Below are 21,366 nucleotides of genomic sequence, written 5' to 3'. Positions count from 1 at the left end.
TGCCTTCGGCTCAGGTCATGATCTCAGGGTCCTGGGATCGAGTCCCACATCGGGCTCTCTGCTCAGCAGGGGGCCTGCTTCCCTTCCTCTCTCTCTGCCTGCCTCTCTTGTGATTTCTCTCTGTCAAATAAATAAATAAAATCTTTAACAAAAAAAAAAAAATGTAGTCTGGTTGTGCACAAAGAAAATGGATCTGGATGGACAATCTCCACCATATTCCTTAGAGAACTTCAAATAGTAGAAATTTATTTATTTATTTTTAAAGATTTTATTTATTCACTTGAGAGAGAGAGACAGAGTGAGATAGAGAGCAAGCAAGCATGGGCTGGGAGAGAGGCAGAGGGAAAGAGAGAAGCAGACTCCCTGCTGAGCAGAGAGCCCAACACAGGGCTTGATCCCAACACCTGGAGATTCATGACCCAAACTGAAGGCAGATGCTCAACCATCAGAGCCACCCAGGTACCCCCAAATTTTAAAAGTCTTTTTAGTGGGAGTGAATTCAATGCCTACCATCAAAGAGTTCACAGTGCTATTGGGGAGAAAAGAAACTTATTTTTTAAGGAGCCAGTCTACTTGGAAAAGAATGTAAGCATAACCAACATGAGAAGAAAAAATCAGATTGGGTTAGAGTAATCAGTGAAGGTCTATAATTATTATCATTGCAACTAATAATCATCATTTTCTCACTGGTTTTCTCACTTGCACATAAAGACAATAATCATCAGTAACAACTTCATGCAGAACACAATTTATATCACCTTACTTACACGCTAATTATATTAAATGATAATAGATGCCGAGATGATCAGTCAATTAGCTTAATAACCATTTAATTCAACACCTAGAGAAGCCATGGTTATAGCGTTTGTTTCCTGTGGTGTCTTTTCCCTGGATTTGAACTTAGACTTTCTTCTGATTTCAGTCTTTGACATCATGTTCCAAGAGAAATAAAATTTGTTTTCAAGGAGCAAACTGGTAGAAAAGGAAATAATGTCTTATAAGCTAAAAGGAAATAATAAGACAATAGTGAAAGAGAATATGTAATATGTAATATTCTCTTGTGCTCACTCTCTCTGTCAAATAAATAAATAAAATCTTAAAAATAAAGTAACACCTTTATTGGGCACACAATAAAAGAGACACAAAACTAAAAAATGAATAATAGAACTTCAAGCTATATTTGAAAGAAGGCATAGTATTTTTTTTCAACTTATTAATAGATTTAAAATCTCTGAAAACTGAAGAGGACTCCCCACTTTCAGCTAACACAGGATCAGAGGAAACAAATTTACAACCTCACCTGAAACAAACAAACAAAAAAGGTAGGGAGAGAGGGAAATTGAGAGAGAGGGGGGAAACGTATATGAAACCATGGTCTTCAAGACACTGGGCATCAGGCAACAAAAGACAGTGATTCTTAAGAGACCCAAAACAAATGAAGTGAGAGGGAAAAAAAAACACTATAAACTGTACTTAAACAAATTTGAAAATTTTGCAATTCAAAAGACACCAGTGTAGAAAAAAAGACAAGCTAGACACCAGGAGAAAGTATTTTCAAAGCATATATCTGATAACTTCTATCTAGAATACATAGAAAGTTCTCAAAACTCAATAATTAAAAAAAAAAAACTAAACTAAAAATAAGAAAAAGATTTGAAGAGCCACAAGAGAAGATATATAAATGGCAAGTGAGCACGTTGAAAGGTGCTTCACATCACTAGTAATTAAGAAAATGCAAATTAAATCATAAAGAAGCCACTATATACTAATTAGAATGGATAAAATGTAAAAGATGGATCATTGTAAGTGTTGACAAGGATGTTAAGAAAATGTAATCTTAAAAAAAAAAAAGAAAGAAAATGTAATCTTCATTCATTGCTGGTGGGAATATAAAATGGTGCAACTAGTCTGGAAAACCATTTGGCATTTTCTTAAAATGTTAAAAAGTACACTTATGATATGATCCAGCCATTTCACTTCTAAAGAAAAGAAAGTATATGTCCAAATGGTTACATGCAAGTATTTTTGACAGTTTTTATTTCTAGTCATTAAAAACCACTCAAATGTCCATCAGCAGATGAATAGATGAATCTATCATGGTTTATCTATTTAATTGGATACTATTTAGTAATAGAAAGAATGAAGTATCAATACAAGCAACAGGAGAGATGAATCCCAAAATAATTACACTAAGTGAAGAAGTCTGGTATAAATTAATATATATGTGTATATATTGTATGGTTCTGGTTATATAAAACTCTAGAATATGCAAACTAATCCATAGTGACAGAAAACAGATTAGGTGGGCAGACAAGGCAGGAAGCGTGGGATTGTTCAAGGGAACAGGGAAACCTTTGAAGGTGATGGATATGTTCACTCTATTAATTGTGGTGATCATTTCTTGGGTGTACACATACACCAACATTTATCAAATTGTACATTTTAAGTAAATGCAACTTATTATATGTTAATTATACCATTAAACTGTTAAAAAATCTTAAGGGAACATTTTAAAGAAAACACTATGTCCATGTTTTTTTAAATTTTTAAAAATTTTGGGGGCACCTGGGTGGCTCAGTGGGTTAAAGCCTCTGCCTTTAGCTCAGGTCATGATTCCAGGGTCCTGGGATCGAGCCCCACATCAGGTCTCTGCTCAGCAGGGAGCCTGCTTCCCTCTCCCTCTCTCTCTGCCTGCCTCTCTGTCTACTTGTGATCTCTGTCTGTCAAATAAACAAATAAAATCTTTAAAAAAAAGTTAAAAAAATTTTTTTTTAAATTTTCTCACTGTAGCTCTCTCTAAATAATCTGTTATTATTTGGGAATAACCAAAATTGCAGTTTGCTGGAAGTCTAGGTTGTAACTTTAGGCAATTTTAATTAACCCACAATTTAACAATAAATTTGATAATGAAGAGACAATGGGGGTACATGGGTGGCTCAGCTGGTTGAGCCGTTGGCTCTTGATTTCAGATCAGGTCCTGCCCCATGGTCTGTGAGGATTGAACACACCCCAACCCATTCACCCTCCTCACCCTCCTCCCCCACCCGCCTGGATCTCCATGCTGAGTTGGCTTGGATATTCTCTCCCTCTGCCCCACCCCGTGCTTGTGTGCTCACACTTTCTCTCTCTCTCAAATAAATAAATAAATCTTAAAAAAAAAAAAAGAAGAAGAAACACACAATGGAAAGGCAAAGACTTTTATAAGTAAAGGAGAATACCTTTTAATTTGATATATTGTGCGCCTAAACTGAAAAACACTTCCTCAGAGAGGTTAGAAAGTACCAGAACAAACTTGATGTTCTAATAATTCATAGTACTGCTCCCTTCCAAACTGAAATGAATTTATAATTTGGGTCTGTAAGCATATTATTTTTCTTCAAAATTTAATTAGACAAAGGAAATGCGAAGATTAATTGTGTAAGTGGGTAAGCTATTGGGAATCTTTCTAGAATTGTGTACAACTGACAAAAATGTGACCACTATGCTGTAAAAAATAGAGGATAAACTACCAAGGATCTTTAAAATGAGCTGTAATGGATCACACAGAGCTGACGAGCACATTATAATTACTTTTAATTTCCAAATTAACCTAAAAATAAATGGATTTTCTAGTTTTTAAAAGGTAAGGAAATTGAAAAATCAACAAAACTTTATAGGAAATGCAAACCATTTTATGAAAAAATGTGTTTCTAAATATCATGTTGTATTCTAAAATTAAAGATATGACGGACTATTGCTTGTTTTTGATGGAGAGTCTCTGAAAGGCTTAAATGATTGCTGATCCATCAAGTCTGCCCAAGACAGTTTTGTTTCCGCTAAGGAATTTCTGTACACTAAATATTGAGAAGACCTTGGAGTTTACTGCTCAAGGAAGTAGAGAAATCCAAATAAGCTTTCCTTGACTTTGTAAGCTCTCAGCTAAATTATTTCAGTATCAAAATGAATTCAAAAGCAAAACTCATCTTTACATATATAAAAATGTGTAAAAATCTTTAGCTTTCACATATATGACATTTGTAGATTCACAAGGGACTTTTAAAGATAAATTTCGGTTTCTAATGTGGTAAGGCTCTTGAGTCTTCTTTGTATGAACAAATTTCTTGGTGGATAAATTATTTCCAAGGGAGTCAGGAAGTTACCACATGTATACTTAAAAATAAAATCTCGTTTTGTTTTCTTTATAATTGTATAATCATTAGATCATTTGTTCCAATCATGAGAGCATTTTGCTCTGGGAAAGACAGAGTAGTTGAGGGCTACATATTCAGCAGAGAGAGACCAAAAAGAAAAAAAAAAAAAAAAAAAAAGCCAAGACATGGAAAATGCGAGGAGAAAGCACTGAGTCATATTATTTGCTAAGTTTGGAAAAGAATTCATGTTCCCTAAATCTATTTGGCTATAATTTACAACTTAAACCATAGCTTATGTGAACTATTCATGTCATCGTTAGAAACCGTTGGAATCTGTATTGTCAGAGTTCATGAGGAAACAGAATTCAAATGATTTGCCCTGAAGTCCTTCAAGAGAAAATCCCTTTGGCAAAGGCCCTGGTAAAGAGGTGTGGGCATGGCCAAGGAATGAAGGGCTGTCAGAGACTCTCAGGGACGGGCAAGGAGTGAAGTTTTGTCACTTCTAGAGCTACCATCATAGGAGGAAGCCAATGAGAGCTGGAGCCTCAGAGAACAGTCTGGCAGGAGATGTGGTTCCAGACGAGTGTCCCTCCCCATTTCTTTTTAGTTATTACCTCTACCCCAACCTCCCCCCTCCCTCCAAAAGTTAAATCTAATTCGGGGCACCTGGGTGGCTCAGTGGGTTAAGCCACTGCCTTCGGCTCAGGTCGTGATCTCAGGGTCCTGGGATCGAGTCCCACATCGGGCTCTCTGCTCAGCAGGGAGCCTGCTTCTCTGTCTACTTGTGCTCTCTCTCTGTCAAATAACTAAATAAAATCTTAAAAAAAATTAAATCTAATTCAAATTCTACCTAAAGAAATAAATTAACTGCGACGAATGAGCTTTTATTAGGTAGGGTTGAGTTGTTTTTTGTTTGTTTGGTTGGTTTTTTAACTCCTACCCACACCTCAAGAACAAGTTTTCACTCTCTTGGGGCACTATTGCCACAGTTGCCAGGAGGCAACTGCCTCCTGAACTGTGGACCTGAACTGTGGTGCGGGCTTCAAAAGAAGCAGAGGATTCTGCCGTACAAGGGTCAGCCCCCAGTGGCAAAGCAGGATAGTGAAGGGCACAGCATGGAGATCTGAGGGGACTAAAAAAAAGTTACTATCCAAGAATGTTTCCAAGTCTCTTAAAACTTGTACGAGGCAAATGTCTTTGGGGGAAGCCCAGTGCGTCCTGGCCAAGAACATGGATTTTGTGTCAGGAAGACCTTGACTGAGGTTCCAGCCTTGTCCCTCCTTTACTGCGCAAGCTTAAGGACCATCTTCAAACTCTCAAAGCCTCAGAGAGAAAAATGGGGCTATTTATATCTATTTCTGGCAGTTGCTTTGACAGTAAGCTAAAATAACATGGGCAGAGCACTTCGTAATGTGACCGGCTGGATAAATAATCCCTAAATGTGAATGCAGGAGCCCTTCTCATCTGTCCCTCCTCTCCTTTCATTCATACGTGCCAAGTAGTTACCCTACGATGCCTTATGCTCTGTGCTGGGCACACATTAAACACGACAGAGCTTCCATCCCACCGTGCTTGGAGTCCAGTGGCGTCTGAGGTAATGGTCCTCCATGTGCTATCTGGAATATCAAAACATAATCAGACTGTTTGAAGGAAATCGGTTCATGAAAGAATGCCTCTGGATGCCACAGGTGACGTATCAGGGAAGAGCATTGTGTGAGACATCTTCTGAAGAAATGACTGTCATGCTGAAGAAATCATCCACTCAATTCTTGAGCCACTTGCTTGACCCATACCTTTGTTCCAGAAGGGGATCATTCAGTGATACCACAATTTCAACAAGGCTGGAGATGCAGAACATATCACTCTAAGCCTCAGACCCTTGTGTGTAAGAGTGAGTGAGTGGAGGACAGTATTTACCTCAGAGGGTTATTGATGGTTAAATGGAAAAAAAAAAAAACAACACCCTAAAAAACCGCATACAAAAACCACTTAGTACAGGGTCTGGCTCAAAGTAAGTGCTTAATGAAACCTAGCTAATTAAACATATTTCTCTTCAGGTGCTAGAATCTTTATGACCTGATGCAGGCACTTCAGCTTGCCTTTGTTTTCCATGTTTGACACAGGATAATTTTAGAATTTTCTTTTTTTTAAGATTTTACTTTTAAGTAATCTCTATAGCCAACGTGAGTCTTGAACTCACAACCCTGAAATCAAGAATCATACACTCTTCTGACTGAGCCAGCCAGGTGGCCCAATGTAGTAATGATTTTAAATATTTATTGTATCTCAATAAAATTTTTATAGTTAATGAGAGAGTATCTTAAGTTTTTATTTTTTTTATTTATTTATTTGACAGAGAGAGATCACAAGTAGACAGAGAGGCAGGCAGAGAGAGAGAGAGAGAGGGAAGCAGGCTCCCTGCTGAGCAGAGAGCCCGATGCGGGACTCGATCCTACGACCCCGAGATCATGACCTGAGCCGAAGGCAGCGGCTTAACCCACTGAGCCACCCAGGCGCCCCGAGAGTATCTTAAATTTATCTAGAAAATGATTCAGATAGATTTAGAAATATATTTATACTTTCACTTTCATAATTCAGTTGCATCTCTTTATGTATATAACTAATTAAGCAATAAAAAAAAGTCATAGAAAGAACATTAATTGACTATCATAGTATTCTGTTGTTAGCTTGCAAGTTTATTTCAGAAGTAATGTGTACAGTTATTTTTAAATATCTGACAACATTTCTGATTAGCTGCATATGAGATACTGAAAGTATATGAATGTATGAGGTTAGAAAATAATTTAAATAGTGGAAATCCTTCAAGTGTTTGAAAAATATTTTAATTTAGTAAAAAAAAATTTCAGGGGCGCCTGCGTAACTCAGTGGGTTAAAGCCTCTGCCTTCGGCTCAAGTCATGGTCCCAGGGTCCTGGGATTGAGCTCCGCATCCGGCTCCCTGCTCAGCAGGGAGCCTGCTTCCTCCTCTCTCTGCCTGCCTCTCTGCCTACTTGTAATCTCTGCCTGTCAAATAATAAATAAATCTTAAAAAAAAAAAATTCAGCCTTTCAAAACAAAGCTTTAGGGGCGACTGGGTGGCTCAGTCTGTTAAGACAGTGCCTTAGGCTCAGGTTATGATCCTGATGTCCTGGGATCCAGCCAGAATTGGGCTCCCTGCTCAGTGGGGAGTCTGCCTCTCCCTCACCCTGCTCTTCTGCTCTTGCTTCCTCCCTCTCTCTCTCCCTCTCAAATAAATAAATAAAATCTTGAAGGAAAAAAAAATCCCACAAACTTTAAAGCCACCAAACTAAAACAAAACTGGAAAAAGGAGCAATCTACAAAAATAAAAATTTTCCCAGAAACTGTCACCTGTCTTGGTAACAGGTCTTGGGAAGCTGAAATGTTCTCTATCCTAGTTTCAGTGAAATGTTACAGTTGCACAGGGGTTAGTTAGCTCCATTTTACTGGATGAATTAGACTCCTTTGCAAAGCCTTTTGGGAGTTTCTCTAATGAGAAAAGAGTCCTCCTGTTAAAAAGCAAAGGGCATAGATGAAGGCTTTTAAAAGTGCTGATTAAATAACAAAGTAACTTAAAATATAAACAAAATGCTTATTATGTAGAAACTGGCTAGCTTTCAAGGTACAAATTAAAGCCCTTATCAGGTATTTCCCCTGGTTGTAGGCGCCCTGTCAATTGCAGACAAACTACTCAGACATTCTACCCAGGAGGGCTGCCCATGGGGCAGTTTACTTTTCCTTCTCACACCTGTGTTTAATGAGTAGCAGTTTTGCAAGCTTGGCCATTTTCAAGGGAAGAAGATGGGAAGGATTTCTTGCTGAAAAAATACAATCAAGATAAGAAACAAAACTAATGCAATTTATCTCCATCCAGCCTTCCCATAGAAAGCCATGAGATAGAAAAAGACACTACGGGCTCTGAAGGCGGAACGTTCCAAAGGTCACTAGTCAAGGCCTCCCTTCTAACCAGACCCAAAGAGATTAAGAACAGGATAAAAGCCGAAGGTTTTCAGAAAAAACAGCCTGCCTTCCTTTTAAGTAAACTTTGGGTCAAGGAGTTATTTCTTCTCAGAGGTAAGATTTTTTTTTTTTTCCCCAATAGGCAAGGGTTTTGATTAGGAAGAATATTGTCTACAATGTGTGTGTTACTCAGAAAAGAAAATCATTTTTACTTGCAGAAAAATTGCCTTTTAAAATTTATTCCTTAAATTGTTTTAATTTCAATCCTTGTTAAATGACTAGGTCTGGGAAATTCTTTTTGTGCTTCACCATAACCTTGCAACTAATGAAGTCTATTCAGTTCAGATTTCCATAATTGCTCATAATCCTCAATAACCTCCTCTATTAACAAAACATCCAGAGAACAACTCCACCCCCCTCAACACACACAAATACACGTGCACCTTTGCAATACTGAAATTTTAAGTTCTTCTAAATTCTAGGGAAATCCTATCACCATGGCATTTCCATGGAGAAACAAGACATAGGTCTAAGTGAGGATTTGTTCAGTCTCAAAACACATGTTATCACACAAATACTGGGTTTCATAAGGAGTTTCAGGTGTAGAGGAAAGAATCCACTACTTATTAAAGGTAAACTTGCTCTTAAAAAAGAGAAGAAATGAAGTTGCTTTGTGTGCGCTGCAGCCTCTTGGCAGTGTGTCTTTGAAACAAAATCAGAAGAGGTACAAATAAAAAGAATGAAGAAATACTACTTTTTAATCAATTTTTTAAAACGCACACTTGGTCGACGTATAAGTTACATACCATAAAATTTCACCCATTTGAAGTGTACAACCCCACTAGAAAGATTTTTAGTAACTTTACCAAGTTGTGCACGACCATCATAATCTAGTTTTAGAACATTTATTTTCATCACTCCAGGAAGATTTCTTGTGCCCATTTACAGTTAATTCCTGGGCCCACCTCAAGCCCCAGACACCTATGAATTTACTTTCTGTCTCTTTTGTCCCACTTCCCTCTCCAAACCAAGAGGAGAAAAAGAAACTGACTCCAGGACATAATGCATAAGTAGAAGAAGACTACTTACTAAAGAGCTCACCTGTCAAAATAGTCTCTAGCATTCTTAAGAAATGCAAGGGAGTCTTTTTGTTTGTTTGTTTTTAAGATTTTATTTATTTATTTTGACAGAGAGAGAAATCACAAGTAGACAGAGAGGCAGGCAAAGAGAGGGGGGAAGCAGGCTCCCCATTGAGCAGAGGGTGGGATGCGGGGCTCAATCCCAGGACCCTGAGATCATGACCTGAGCCAAAGGCAGAGGCTTTAACCCACTGAGCCACCCAGGCACCCCAAGAAATGCAAGGGCGTCTTGAACCCCAGGCGTATCAGCTGAATTTGAAGTCAGTGGGGTATTCAATATTTAGTTATCTCTCCAGGTAGGGATAATAGACTTACATAGTTACCAGGGATTTTGATAATGAAAGAATACCAAAGTAAGCCTTGTTACCTTAACTAAGGAAATGTCTCTGTCTGCAAAATTTAAGAAATATAGAAACAAAAAATTTCAAGAAAAAGGATAAACTTCCACACAGTCCTATAAAGCTCAGTCAAATGTTTTTATATTTTTGCTTATAATTTATAAGAGAAATGCTGTTTCCTTAAATTATTTTTCAACAGGTTTGAAATAGAAAAGTTTCTTCTGAAATGTAAGGTGGTCCTTTTTCCTCCAAGCTTTCATATGTATATTATTCTAATATATTTTGAGTACAGTAAATATATCAAACTATCATGCTTTTTGTTGACAAAATATTTTTCTAACCACTTATTTCCTTCCCCCTAGAATATGTATTTTAAGAAGGCTTTAGCTTCAGGTTTATCTTGCTTACATCCTGATTTCCAGGTATCCTTCCCTCTGGCTTCCCAGAAATTTACTAGGAATTTTACAAGGGGCCCTTTTATATTTGAAAAAGAAAGGTGCTTTGTCAAATGATGATGAGAAATTTTTTTTTTTAATTAAAAAAAAAAGGAAAAAAAAACTCTAACCCAGACAGGACTCTAAATTTGGGGAAATCCATGGCACTCTCTCAACTTGAAATGTTGGTCACAAAGATTACTCATGAAGTTATTTTATACTATTTGTAAGAAACTTATATTTGCTGTGGGTTTTTTTTTAATCCGTGCATTGATAAAAACAAATGTTATTTTGTGTCTTTGATGTGTTGAGCATTTTGTAGACCATAGAGTTCTTTACCCTGTGGCGGTTACTGGAGGTGGAACTTCTGGAGAAAACAAGTACATGCAGAAATAAACATTTTGCCAGCAGCTTTCATAGGTTCTCAAAAGAAACAAGAGGTCTGTACCACTAACATAACTGGAAGGCAGAGCTTTGAGTTGGGGTCTCGTGGGAGTCGCGGAAGAAAATTGTGGAGTCCTCGTCTTGAAGATCTTTTAAAGTGTGACTTGTGTCTGTCTGAAAACAGACTGATGTGATGAGTTGCTAAATGTTCTGAGTCTGCTCAGATTCCCTTTCAACCCCCTCATTTAGAGGGAAAGAGGGAGAAACCTTAAATGGGAACTTTCCACATTCTTGGAATACAAAACAATTAAAGTATTAAAAAAAAAAAACTGGCAGCAGGGGCTGGGGGAAGGGCATTGTGATGAAACTGATGTCTACCAAATGAAAACGCCACATAAAAGCAAGTAAGGGACTATGGGAAGGAAGGCTCTAAATGGTCTTTTCTTAGCTTTTAGTGAGTCAACAAGATCTCTGCTTTGTGTGTCACGGGAATGGTGACCATGGGCAACGACATGAAGACCTTTCTCTCTCTACGGCCGGGCCAACTTTCCAAGTTTCAGATCGTCCACGACTGATTGCGCTTTGAGTGGGAACAGGCACCCCATCCCGAGGACAGTCTCCCGCACGCTTTAGAAAGCAAACTGCTGCTTTGTCCTTCCAAAAAGAAAACCTGTTTTTTGAATTTCCCCCAGATCCTCCAAGCACCCCCGCAGAACTTAGTAGAAGCTCATTAAAGAGACTTAGTAGAAGCTCATGAAAAAAAACCGCTTTCCTCCCTGTTCCCCAACTAGCCCTTCCTCAGAGCCGGGAGGTACAGTGTTCAGAAGGGGAGAGGTCTGGAACGGGAAGCTGTGAAGGCACGGAAAGTGAGTCCCCAAGCCAGTGCACATTAAGACCAAAGAAAGGGAGCAGGAGGAGAGCCAGCCCCGCCCTGGGACTGCGAAGTCTACATTCCTACAGCTGCAAGGTGGTGGCTACTTTATGGTTTTTCCTCCCCCCTCAAAAACACTCCAGTGAGCAGACTTTTTTTTTTTTTTCCAGAGGTGACGCAATTCCTCAACTGCCCTAGCCCCCAGTAAAAAAGGAAAGGAAAGGAAAACCGGGGCGGGGGGGGTCTTGCAAACCCCTTCGCCTCGCACAACTCCAACCCCTCCCTTTCCTCCCAGTCTACCCCTTTCCAACCGCTTCCCATCCCTCCCCCTCAGCCCCAAGAAAGTTTGACGACCGCAAAGGAAACCGAAAAAAAGTTCTGCAGCCCCAATCCTGGCGGGCGATCAGCATCTCTTTTGTTCGCGGCGAACCCACAGTCCCCCTGACGTCACCCGGAGTCCGGGCCAATCCGCGCGCGGTCGGCGGCGGCCCGAGGGTGGGGGGAGCCGGGCCGTCCCTCCTCAGCGGCGCCCAGGGCCTCGCGGGGGGCGGGAGGGGACCGTCCCATATAAACCCCGGCGCTCGGGGCCGTGCCGCCCGCGCCGGCTGCGCTCTGCAGGGGGAAGAGAGGGAGCCCCAGGCGCGAGCGCGGGAGAGGGGACCGGCAGCCACAACTTCCCTTGTCCTCTTCCTCCCCTCTGTCTCTCTAGCCGTCCCCTGGCCCCTGCTTTCTGGGGGGCATCAACTCGAGTCTTCCCGCAGGTTGCAAAGGGAACCAAACTTGGTGGCAGCTTGCCTTCTGGTGAGGGTGTCTCTCCCCGCACCGTCTCAAGATGCTCAGGGGTCCGGGGCCCCAGCTGCTGCTGCTGGCCGTCCTGTCCCTGGGGACAGCGGTGCCCTCCACCGGAGCCTCGAAGAGCAAGAGGCAGGCTCAGCAAATCGTTCAGCCCCAGAGCCCAGTGGCTGTCAGCCAGAGCAAGCGTGAGTACTGACCGCGGGCTTGAAACAGGCTATCGCGGGGATGGGACCTGAGGCCAGCCAAAGTTGGGCTGAAGTTTTGAGCGCGCGCGTGTGCGGCGTGTGTGCACGCCTTAATGAGAGCAACGCGCTCAGGACACAAAAGGCTCCTGGCTGAGCAGGCTAGTTTCGAGGACCTTAGAATAAACGCAAGCATGGGAGGACAGGGGTTTTGCAATGTCCCGCAGCGCTCTTGTCAACTCCGCTTATTCAAGTCGTCCTCCTATGCATTCATCCAAGCTTACTTTAAAGAGGGAAGTGATGTATGCCTTCAAACTTTCCATTTGAGATTAGTGCGGCTCTTAAGTCTCGGATTTTCTTTGTTACTAAATGATTGGTTAATATATATATATATATTATGGGGGTGGGAGGAGGGTGGCTCCATAGCTACGTGGTTCCTAACTAACTTGAAGAGATGTAATTGGTTAACAGTGCCTTGGGGCTCTTCAGGATACTTCTCCAAGAACAGAGATTGGAATTCCTCTTCTAGTTTTGCAAAGACACACCCTCCCTTAGCCTTGGCTAAAGGAAACTGCTTAAAGTCCATTTTGATTTATCCACCCCCCCAAGCATTGAAGGTTCTTGCATATTTTAAAAAGTAATCCAGGTATCTCCTTTTCAAAATGTTTCTGTTTGATGTAGACCCCTGGCCAGATGGAAATGACATCAGTTAAAAGGAAAAAAAAGGAATACCTAAATATCTATGTGTACAAATTATGGTTAACTCTAGATAGCTAATTTCTATATATTTTCGTGGAATACTGTTTTTATTTCTGATGTTTTCATGATTAAGTTATTTTTCTAGGTTTGTTGCTTAGTCTCATCGGTTTAGTTGTGCATGAAAATTCCATACTTTGGAAAAAGGAGATGCAGATGTAATTACTTTTTTCTTCAATCCTTTATAGCTGGTTGTTACGACAATGGGAAACACTATCAGATAAACCAACAGTGGGAGCGGACCTACCTGGGAAATGCCTTGGTTTGTACCTGTTACGGAGGGAGCCGAGGCTTTAACTGCGAGAGCAAACCTGAACGTAAGTGGTGGGAGCCAGGCAGTTAGTATCTTTGAATATATGGAGAACTGGTGCCTGATAATTAAACTTAGCATTGGTCATAAATTTTTCCAATAGAATTATCTGTCGTTTCCTCTTTAAACACTGTTAATAAGTTCTTCTGTTCGCCTTCCGCATGTTACTTCTACTGTTAAAACAGAAGAACCAGTGTGTCCCAAGTAGTTCCCAGAGTCTTCTTTTTGTTTTATTGTCCCAAAGCCATTGATGAGAAAAGGGAAAATTTTGTGTTCTCCCTCCAAAAAAATTGCTTATAAAATTTTAATTTATTAGAAAGGAGTTACAGATCTTAAACTGGAAGATTATGGGCCAGGAAAACTCTTTGGGCACTAAACTGTGAAATGATTTGTCAGCTGCAAAGAAAACCACTAGCCACTTAGTTCAAAGTGCCCATTCTTTTAGGACCATTGTTCTGTTTCTCTTGTAATTACAGCCCTGATGAGGCTAGAATGGAAATAGTAGCATTAAGAAATGACAGTGCCTGGTGGGCGGTGGGGCTCTTCAAATTGTTTGCTTTTCATGTGGACCTTGGTTTGACCATCTGAGTCAGAGATCAGAATCTGAAACCTTCCTTCGCAGTCTAGCCAGTCCTAAAGTAGGATTTAATTTGGCTTTTTCCTAAGGGCCTGAGAATCCTTTACAATAGAAGTTCACTTACCAAAAAGTGGAGAACTGGTCAAAATTCGAAAGCTGAGCTTTGTTAAAGCCTGGGGTAGAATCCAGATCTCCCGTTTAAGTTAGTTACATACTTGGTTGTACCATGCTGCCCAGAAGGGAAGACTGTGAGTGTTCCTTTGGAAGGGACTAACGGGATATAAAAGCTTTTACATCCTTGAGGCTCACATGGACTTTGCTTGTCTCCTCAGCTGAAGAGACTTGCTTTGACAAGTACACGGGGAACACCTACCGAGTGGGGGACACTTACGAGCGACCTAAGGACTCCATGATCTGGGACTGTACCTGTATTGGAGCCGGGAGAGGGCGAATAAGCTGCACCATTGCAAGTAAGAAAGCCATTCTGTGAGCTGATGCTAAGATAGCATATATGTGAATTTCTCCATCGCCTTTGCCGTCACTTTCTGTTATGCATGACTGGTTTACGCCCAGGGGACCAGTTGCTCTTTTGTGGTCACCCAGCTGGTCCCTGTGCTTCTGGAAGATGGTTCTGTGCACAGGGGGAAGCAGTCTGTGTGGAGTTAGGAGTACCAATGGATCTCTTGAGTTCCATTTCAGTAAGAAATGCTCAGAGGAGTTGTCCGTTACATATTATCTCGTTTTATATGTAATATAAATTTATATTTATGTTACATTATTTATAATCAAGCCAGACTGATTAAATGATTATGTGCAGTGATTAGGAAGATAGTCTGGAAGAGTGAATTAGCCATTGCGTGGTCGGCTCTTGCCTGTGAGTGAGAGACCTGTTGCCATCTCATGGATACAGTCTGGTTTGTTTGAAACCTATAGTTTTTACCCAGGAAGCTAATCTCTCTGTCCTCAGGGGAAATATAGAATGATTAGCCTACTAGGGTTTCCAAGGACCTTTGGGCACTGTGCTGACTCTTATCAATTCTAGTTTAGTCAAGGCAACTTTCCACTGTGATTCACTGGATTACCAATGGACTCTATGAACAAAGCATTTCATTTGTTTAATCCACCCTTTAAGTGTAAGTTACTTGAAAGGCTTCTGTCCAAAAGAACAAAGCAGTCCCTTGTGAACAGACCCAATCAGCTTTTCCCATATTTAACGTTAGGGTTTATTCAAATGTGTTGGCAGTCTGAAGAGTCCGTGGTCCATAGTGTTTGTAGTCTCATGGGCATTCAGCCTTTGGATGTGCCACTGTGTTAAACAGCTTAGAAGAGTACCCAGATCTCCTTACCTGAGAGGTGAGCATCTGTTTGATTTCCACCAATACGACATTTTTAACCTCTGGTAAAATATGGGCTGTCCCACCCCAGAAGGCTGGAAAGCTATGCCCGATGTGAGGCAGCCTTTTCATTCAGTCAGGCTCAACCTGCTGTGACTGTGGAGAGGGGATGCCTGCCAGCCTTTCCTTTCTGCTGCTTTAGGACCCAATTTCCTGTGATCTCTCTGAGGAACCAGGATTTATGACCTCTGGCTTTGCCATTCAGTTTTCTGTGTGATTTCCCATCGTGCTTAAACAAGACATTTAATTGAATGACCCAAAATGACCAGCCTATTAACTTTTCCCCTGCCTCTGATGGGAAGGCTGTCCTCTGTGTGCTCACTTTGTCTAACCCAAGTACCTGCTTAGTACGTGGGTGAAACATGAGACCTTTTCTTTTCTTTTCTTTCTTCCTTTTTTTTTTTTAAATATTCTCTGTCTCTGTCTCTAACATTTGCTTTTTGTCTTGAACAGACCGTTGCCACGAAGGGGGTCAGTCCTACAAGATCGGGGACACCTGGAGGAGACCGCATGAGACCGGTGGTTACATGCTGGAGTGTGTGTGTCTTGGCAACGGGAAGGGAGAATGGACCTGCAAGCCCGTAGGTGTGTGTCTCTGAGAGACGAGTGAGAGGTGGGGAGGCACAGTCACAGTGCTGGGTCAACCCAAAGCCGCGTGGCCACAAGATCCGAGTTCCAACTCAAAAAAGAATGAAATGGAAATTTTCAAATACCGAAATAGTTTATAATCCTGAAGGATTAGGATTCTTCGTAGTCCTGAAGTCCTGAAGGAATCAGATCAGAAAGTACTAAGCATTGATGGAAGTCTTAATTTTGTTTCAAAAGCACAAGATAGAATTGAAAGATTTAGGAAAAAGTCATTTCTTCTGTCTGATATCTGATTTCCCCTTGGTCAAGATGTAAATTATTTGAAAGAAAAAACAATGGTGCTTTAAAATATATATATATATATATATATATATATATATATATATATTTGAGAGAGAGTGTGTATGTGAGCACTGGTGTTGGGAGGAAGGGCAGAGGGAGAGGCAGACGCCCCACTGAGCAGGAAGCCTGTTGCAGGACTTGATCCCAGGACCCTGGAAGGCAGCTATGCTCACCACTATACCACCAACGCGATCCCAGGACCCTGGGATCATGATCTGAGCTCAAGGCAGATGCTTAATCGACTGAGCCACCTAGGAGCCCACAGTGGTGTTTTTGACATATTTCTTTCTTGGAACATGCTGGACCGAAACAATGCTATGTGCCCTCTGTCACACCTTAGGGATTTTTTCTTCACAATGAAAATTTTTTTTTTTTTAATATTTTATTTATTTGACAGAGAGAAATCACAACTAGGCAGAGAGAGAGGAGGAAGCAGGCTCCCCGTGGAGCAGAGAGCCCAATGCGGGGCTCAATCCCAGCACCCTGGGGTCATGACCTGAGCTGAAGGCAGAGGCTTTAACCCACTGAGCCACCCAGGCGCCCCCACAATGAAAATTTTTGAGCTGCTTTAACCTCAGTCTTCAGTTGAATTCTATGAATACAAATCTGAGTTTCTGCCTATAACTTTTACTGTGTTTACTTCTTGTTCATGAATTCAAAGGCTTTTATTTTGCTTTATGTTGTGGCTGTTTTTCCAGAAATCAAAGTTTCGACAGCTTTGTCTCTTTTTTTACGCATTTATAATTAAGATTAGAATGGTGCGCCCCCGGTCTCCCACAGACGAACACATGCATACATCGTTTGCACCCCAGTAATGGTGTGAACAGTGGTCCTAGCTGAATGTACCCAGTCCATGTACTTATTAGGAGAGCAGGAATTCTGCCTGCCAGCTTGGCTTGATCTTTCTTTCACTTTGGTTACTTACTGTGTGCTTAGTTACAGGGCGTGCCTTTCTTTTTGAACAGAGTACCACTTAAAAAAAATGCAGCTGGATTTTTGCTTACACGATACACTTTAAATTACAAGGAGGCTGTACAATTCAAAATAACTCTTTTTTTTTCCCCCTGTTTTTCATCCAAATTTCCCTACAGCTGAAAAATGTTTTGATCATGCTGCTGGGACGTCCTACGTCGTTGGAGAGACCTGGGAAAAGCCGTATCAAGGCTGGATGATGGTGGATTGTACTTGTCTGGGAGAAGGCAGTGGTCGTATCACCTGTACTTCTAGAAGTATGTTTTAGCTCTTTATGCTCAAGATGAGGCCAGGTATTGTGTTGTGGATTACTAGAGAGACTTGTAATGTGGTATCACTTAGCACACACCTGATACACCAGCAGGTTTTGGTAACATTTGGATGTCGAGAAAAATCCACAATCAATTTATTCTGCTTCTTCAAAGTAAAGACCTTTAATAAGGTCTTTGGCTATCAGCTGCTAAGAAAGAACCCAAATATTCATTCAAAGGCCGGATGTGCTGTGGACCTGAAGATAAGTTGCAAAAGTTTGATCTAAAGTATCACTGAGCTCTTTTCCAAGTATTAAGAGCAAAGAAATCATTAAAATAACATGCAAAGACCTCTTTGGGCATGTCGATACTATTGACATAGAATGGAGCCAAGCTCTGAAGTCTTAGGTCTCCTTCTGTGTTTGAAATTTAAATAAGGCATATTCATCGACAAAACTGATAAAAAGTACTTACAGGTTAAAACTATGTGTCTACCTGGGGTTAAAGACGGTGTCTCTTACCCAAAGCTCCGATATAGGCTTATTAGTGCCATAAAGAAGCTGGCTTCTGGTACCTCTTCTTCTTTTTTTTTTTTTTTAAGATTTTATTTATTCATTTGACAGAGAGAGCACAAGTAGGCAGAGAGGCAGGCAGAGAGAGAGGAAGGGAAGCAGGCTCCCTGCAGAGCAGAGAGCCCGATGCGGGGCTCGATCCCAGGACCCTGAGATCATGACCCGAGCCGAAGGCAGCGGCTTAATCCACTGAGCCACCCAGGCGCCCCTCTGGTACCTCTTCTGTTCCTTCCAAGTCTGCCTCTAGGCCCATGTTGCTTTGGGGACCCAAGGCTCCTTTTTTGAACTTTCAAACCAATAGCAACTATAGAATTTATTGAAGCAAAACAGCCATGAACAATTGGTGTTATAAATAAATCCTAAATCAAATCTAAATACATTGAACCTATTTTCTTTATTGAGTTTAAAGTATTTAACCATCTTAAAAGGTTCATCATCCAAATTTGAGTTCTTTGCTAATAAAAAAAGTAAGTCTTTCACAGAAAGTGATAATAATTCTGAGAGAGTCTTTCCCAGAAACTTGCTGGTTCATTAGATCTTTGGCATTTAAAATGATATTATGATCGTCAGACTTTCAAGACCTTGGTGGCAATGACTCAAACCCTCATCTATTATTCAAAGCTCTTCTAATAACAAGTTTGAGAAAAGTTCCTCAAAGCAAAGTCATTCATTCCATGAAATTTTGTAAGTCCCCACTGTGTACAAGACTGTATAGGACCACAAAACTGAACTGGACATTAGCCCAGCCTCCAAAGAGCACTTAGTAAGCTGGTCAGGGAGATGAGAAAGGCTTAGACGTATTCATCTCCTACAAGGTCTAGTATTAAGGCCTTCAAGACAAATACTGAAAATGTGCTATGGAGGTTCAGTGAAGACCATCCTTTTAGTTAGGGATTTGGGGAAAAGCTATAAGCAGCCATAATATCTTCATCCAGACCTCCCTTCTGGTGATAGATCAATGTGGGTGTGTATTTGTGTAGACTTACTTCAACCGTCTAATTATTTTCTCTCATCCAGGGCAGTGACTTTCTGATTCATACACAAATCAGATCCTCCCTTCTCTCACTGTAGCATATGGGCAAAACTGGATTATGACTGAAACAATCTATTTGCCAGATAATTGAACACATAGAATGATGGCAGTTTCGTTTTTTCCATTCCACTGAGCAATTCAAAAGAAACCATTTTATGGGTGATTTTAAGTAGGTATGTGTTGAGAAAGGAGAGAAGAGAACATTTTAGTCAAAGAAGTGGTAGTCTCCTGAATTTTCTTACATAGGAAATGAAGAAAGAGATGCTGTTATCTTTTCATAGCTTCTTTAGGGAATTGGGGGAGACCTTTTGAAACCCAATTGCCTCTATTGTTTCTTATTTTCTAAGGAGGGACTCCTGTTGAAAGGACAGTCATATGCAGTAATTACCAAGAGAAATCGGGAGAGCCTGGGAAGGAAAGAGAGGGAAAAATAGAAAGCCAAAGAATGAATTTGATCAAAGAACCAATGTGAAAACAATTTTTTTTTTTAAATTAACAACTGAAAGATGACGAAAAAGTATTATGGCAAACAGAGAAGTGAAACAAGACTAAATCAAACAAAATCACACCTCTCTCTTTCTGCGGGAACAAATGGAATCCTGTGACACCAAGCCCCGTATAAACGTATCACCAAAGTATAGCTCACCAAACTTTAAACCATGACCTTCTTCTTTTTGGATCAACCCTGGTGCCTATCCCAACTCCCCAACGCCCGCTTGACCTGATTTGCATATTTAAATGTTTCCTTTCTGAAACAGACCGATGCAATGACCAGGACACCAGGACATCCTACCGAATTGGAGATACGTGGAGCAAGAAGGATAATCGGGGGAACCTTCTCCAGTGCATCTGCACGGGCAACGGCCGAGGGGAGTGGAAGTGCGAACGCCACGCGTCTGTGCAGACGACATCCACCGGTGAGGCGCAGAGCTAGTAGGGCTGGAAATGGGAAGTCATTCCAAAACGTTTTTCTGTGAATCCATCTTTCCTTTGACCTGCCCTTTGAGGATGAGTTGCTGGGTTTCTTCTAATCATCTGAGTTCATTTACAGATTGTTGGTTGTTAGTTAAGACTTTGTTTAGTATCAGTTTTTAAATTTAAATAAAAATTAGAAAAACGTCTTGGGAGGGTGGAAGCAGTTTTAGCCCCAACAGAGTAAACAGACCTTTAAGGAAATGCTAATATTTTAAAACCTATGTGTATAAAAATACACATTCCCATGCAGATACATTTTTAATAACTAAAGGGGATTTTAATGGAAATGAAGGAGTTATGATGAGTTACATGACTACATGATTCCTCTGCTAGGACAAGGGAAAAAAGTACATTTGTTCTTTTTCAAAATGGGATATATTTCCTTGTCCTGACATTCAGCTCTCTTTGCAGCGGAAACAATCCTTTATGTGTGGTTTCCATGCTCCAGCAGACTTTGTTGCATTCCATAAAATAATGCACAATCATTTTCTTCATGTATTGGCATTCACAATTTGAGAAATTCAGAGGAGGCCTAGAGATGAGAATGAATGACACAATGTCTCAGCATTTAAAACAAAAAAAGAAGTTTTTATTACTTCTAGTGCAAGAATAAGATCTTTGCATTGTAGCTTGTTTTCTAAGAGTCTGAAGACAGAAATACGACAATCGAGGGTGTGTACTTGTTACCATTCCTAATATGTTCTCATCAGGTTTTCACTACATAACGTACTAGCATTGTTGCTTAGTGCTTTATCAGTCAGTCATTTAACTAAAAATATTAATTATTTATTTAGATTTTTCTCCTTTTGATGAGTTTTCATCTTGTTCTGAGCACTTCCGAAGGCGAACAAGATTACATTTGATAGTCTCTTTGAGTTACTCGATTATTATCAGTGAAATTACTGCCATGAAATTACTGCCAAAGAAAGAAACAAATACAACTATCAATCTCCTGAAATAGTTTAAGAGGGTAGTTCAGGTTTGACGGGGTAAAGATTCAATAAATGTTGTCTATTTCTATTAATATTATGAATAGTGTACAGAAAAGTTTCTGTTATTCAAAAAGTTTGATAAACACTGGGATTAAAAAAAAAAAAAGGAACGTCCTCCTGTAGGATCTTTACGTTCCCTTGCATTATACCTCTTCAGTGGAGTATATTTTAAAGTAGATTTTTTTTTTAAGATTTTTATTTATTTGACAGACAGAGAGATCACAAGTAGGCAGAGGGGCAGGCAGAGAGAGAGAGAAGGAAGCAGGCTCCCCGCCAAGCAGAGAGCCGGATGGGGGACTCGATCCCAGGACCCTGGGATCATGACCTGAGCCGAAGGCAGAGGCCCAAACCACT

At 40.5% G+C, this 21,366-nt stretch overlaps 1 protein-coding gene across 12 annotated transcripts in view; it reads left to right on the top strand.

The window, feature by feature from the left end:
* The first annotated feature begins 11,844 nt into the window (after positions 1–11,844).
* FN1 (fibronectin 1) overlaps positions 11,845–21,366 on the top strand; it is a 66,780-nt gene continuing 57,258 nt past the window's right edge. For 6 of the 12 annotated variants that reach the window (XM_046018249.1, XM_046018248.1, XM_046018251.1 and 3 more), the window contains exons 1-6: positions 11,846–12,253; positions 13,195–13,323; positions 14,226–14,363; positions 15,741–15,872; positions 17,309–17,446; positions 19,804–19,962. In XM_046018249.1, coding sequence (XP_045874205.1) covers positions 12,106–12,253; positions 13,195–13,323; positions 14,226–14,363; positions 15,741–15,872; positions 17,309–17,446; positions 19,804–19,962 — 844 coding nt within the window. In that variant the 5' untranslated portion in view covers positions 11,846–12,105. Of the gene's footprint in view, positions 12,254–13,194; positions 13,324–14,225; positions 14,364–15,740; positions 15,873–17,308; positions 17,447–19,803; positions 19,963–21,366 lie in introns of all 12 variants that reach the window. The other 6 variants (XM_046018244.1, XM_046018243.1, XM_046018247.1 and 3 more) reach the window with 2 other exon arrangements.

Source organism: Meles meles, chromosome 9 (genome assembly GCF_922984935.1).
Source record: "Meles meles chromosome 9, mMelMel3.1 paternal haplotype, whole genome shotgun sequence".
NCBI lineage: Eukaryota > Metazoa > Chordata > Mammalia > Carnivora > Mustelidae > Meles > Meles meles.
The sequence above is the reverse complement of the archived record's forward strand: the minus strand, read 5'-3'. Positions and strand labels throughout refer to the sequence as shown.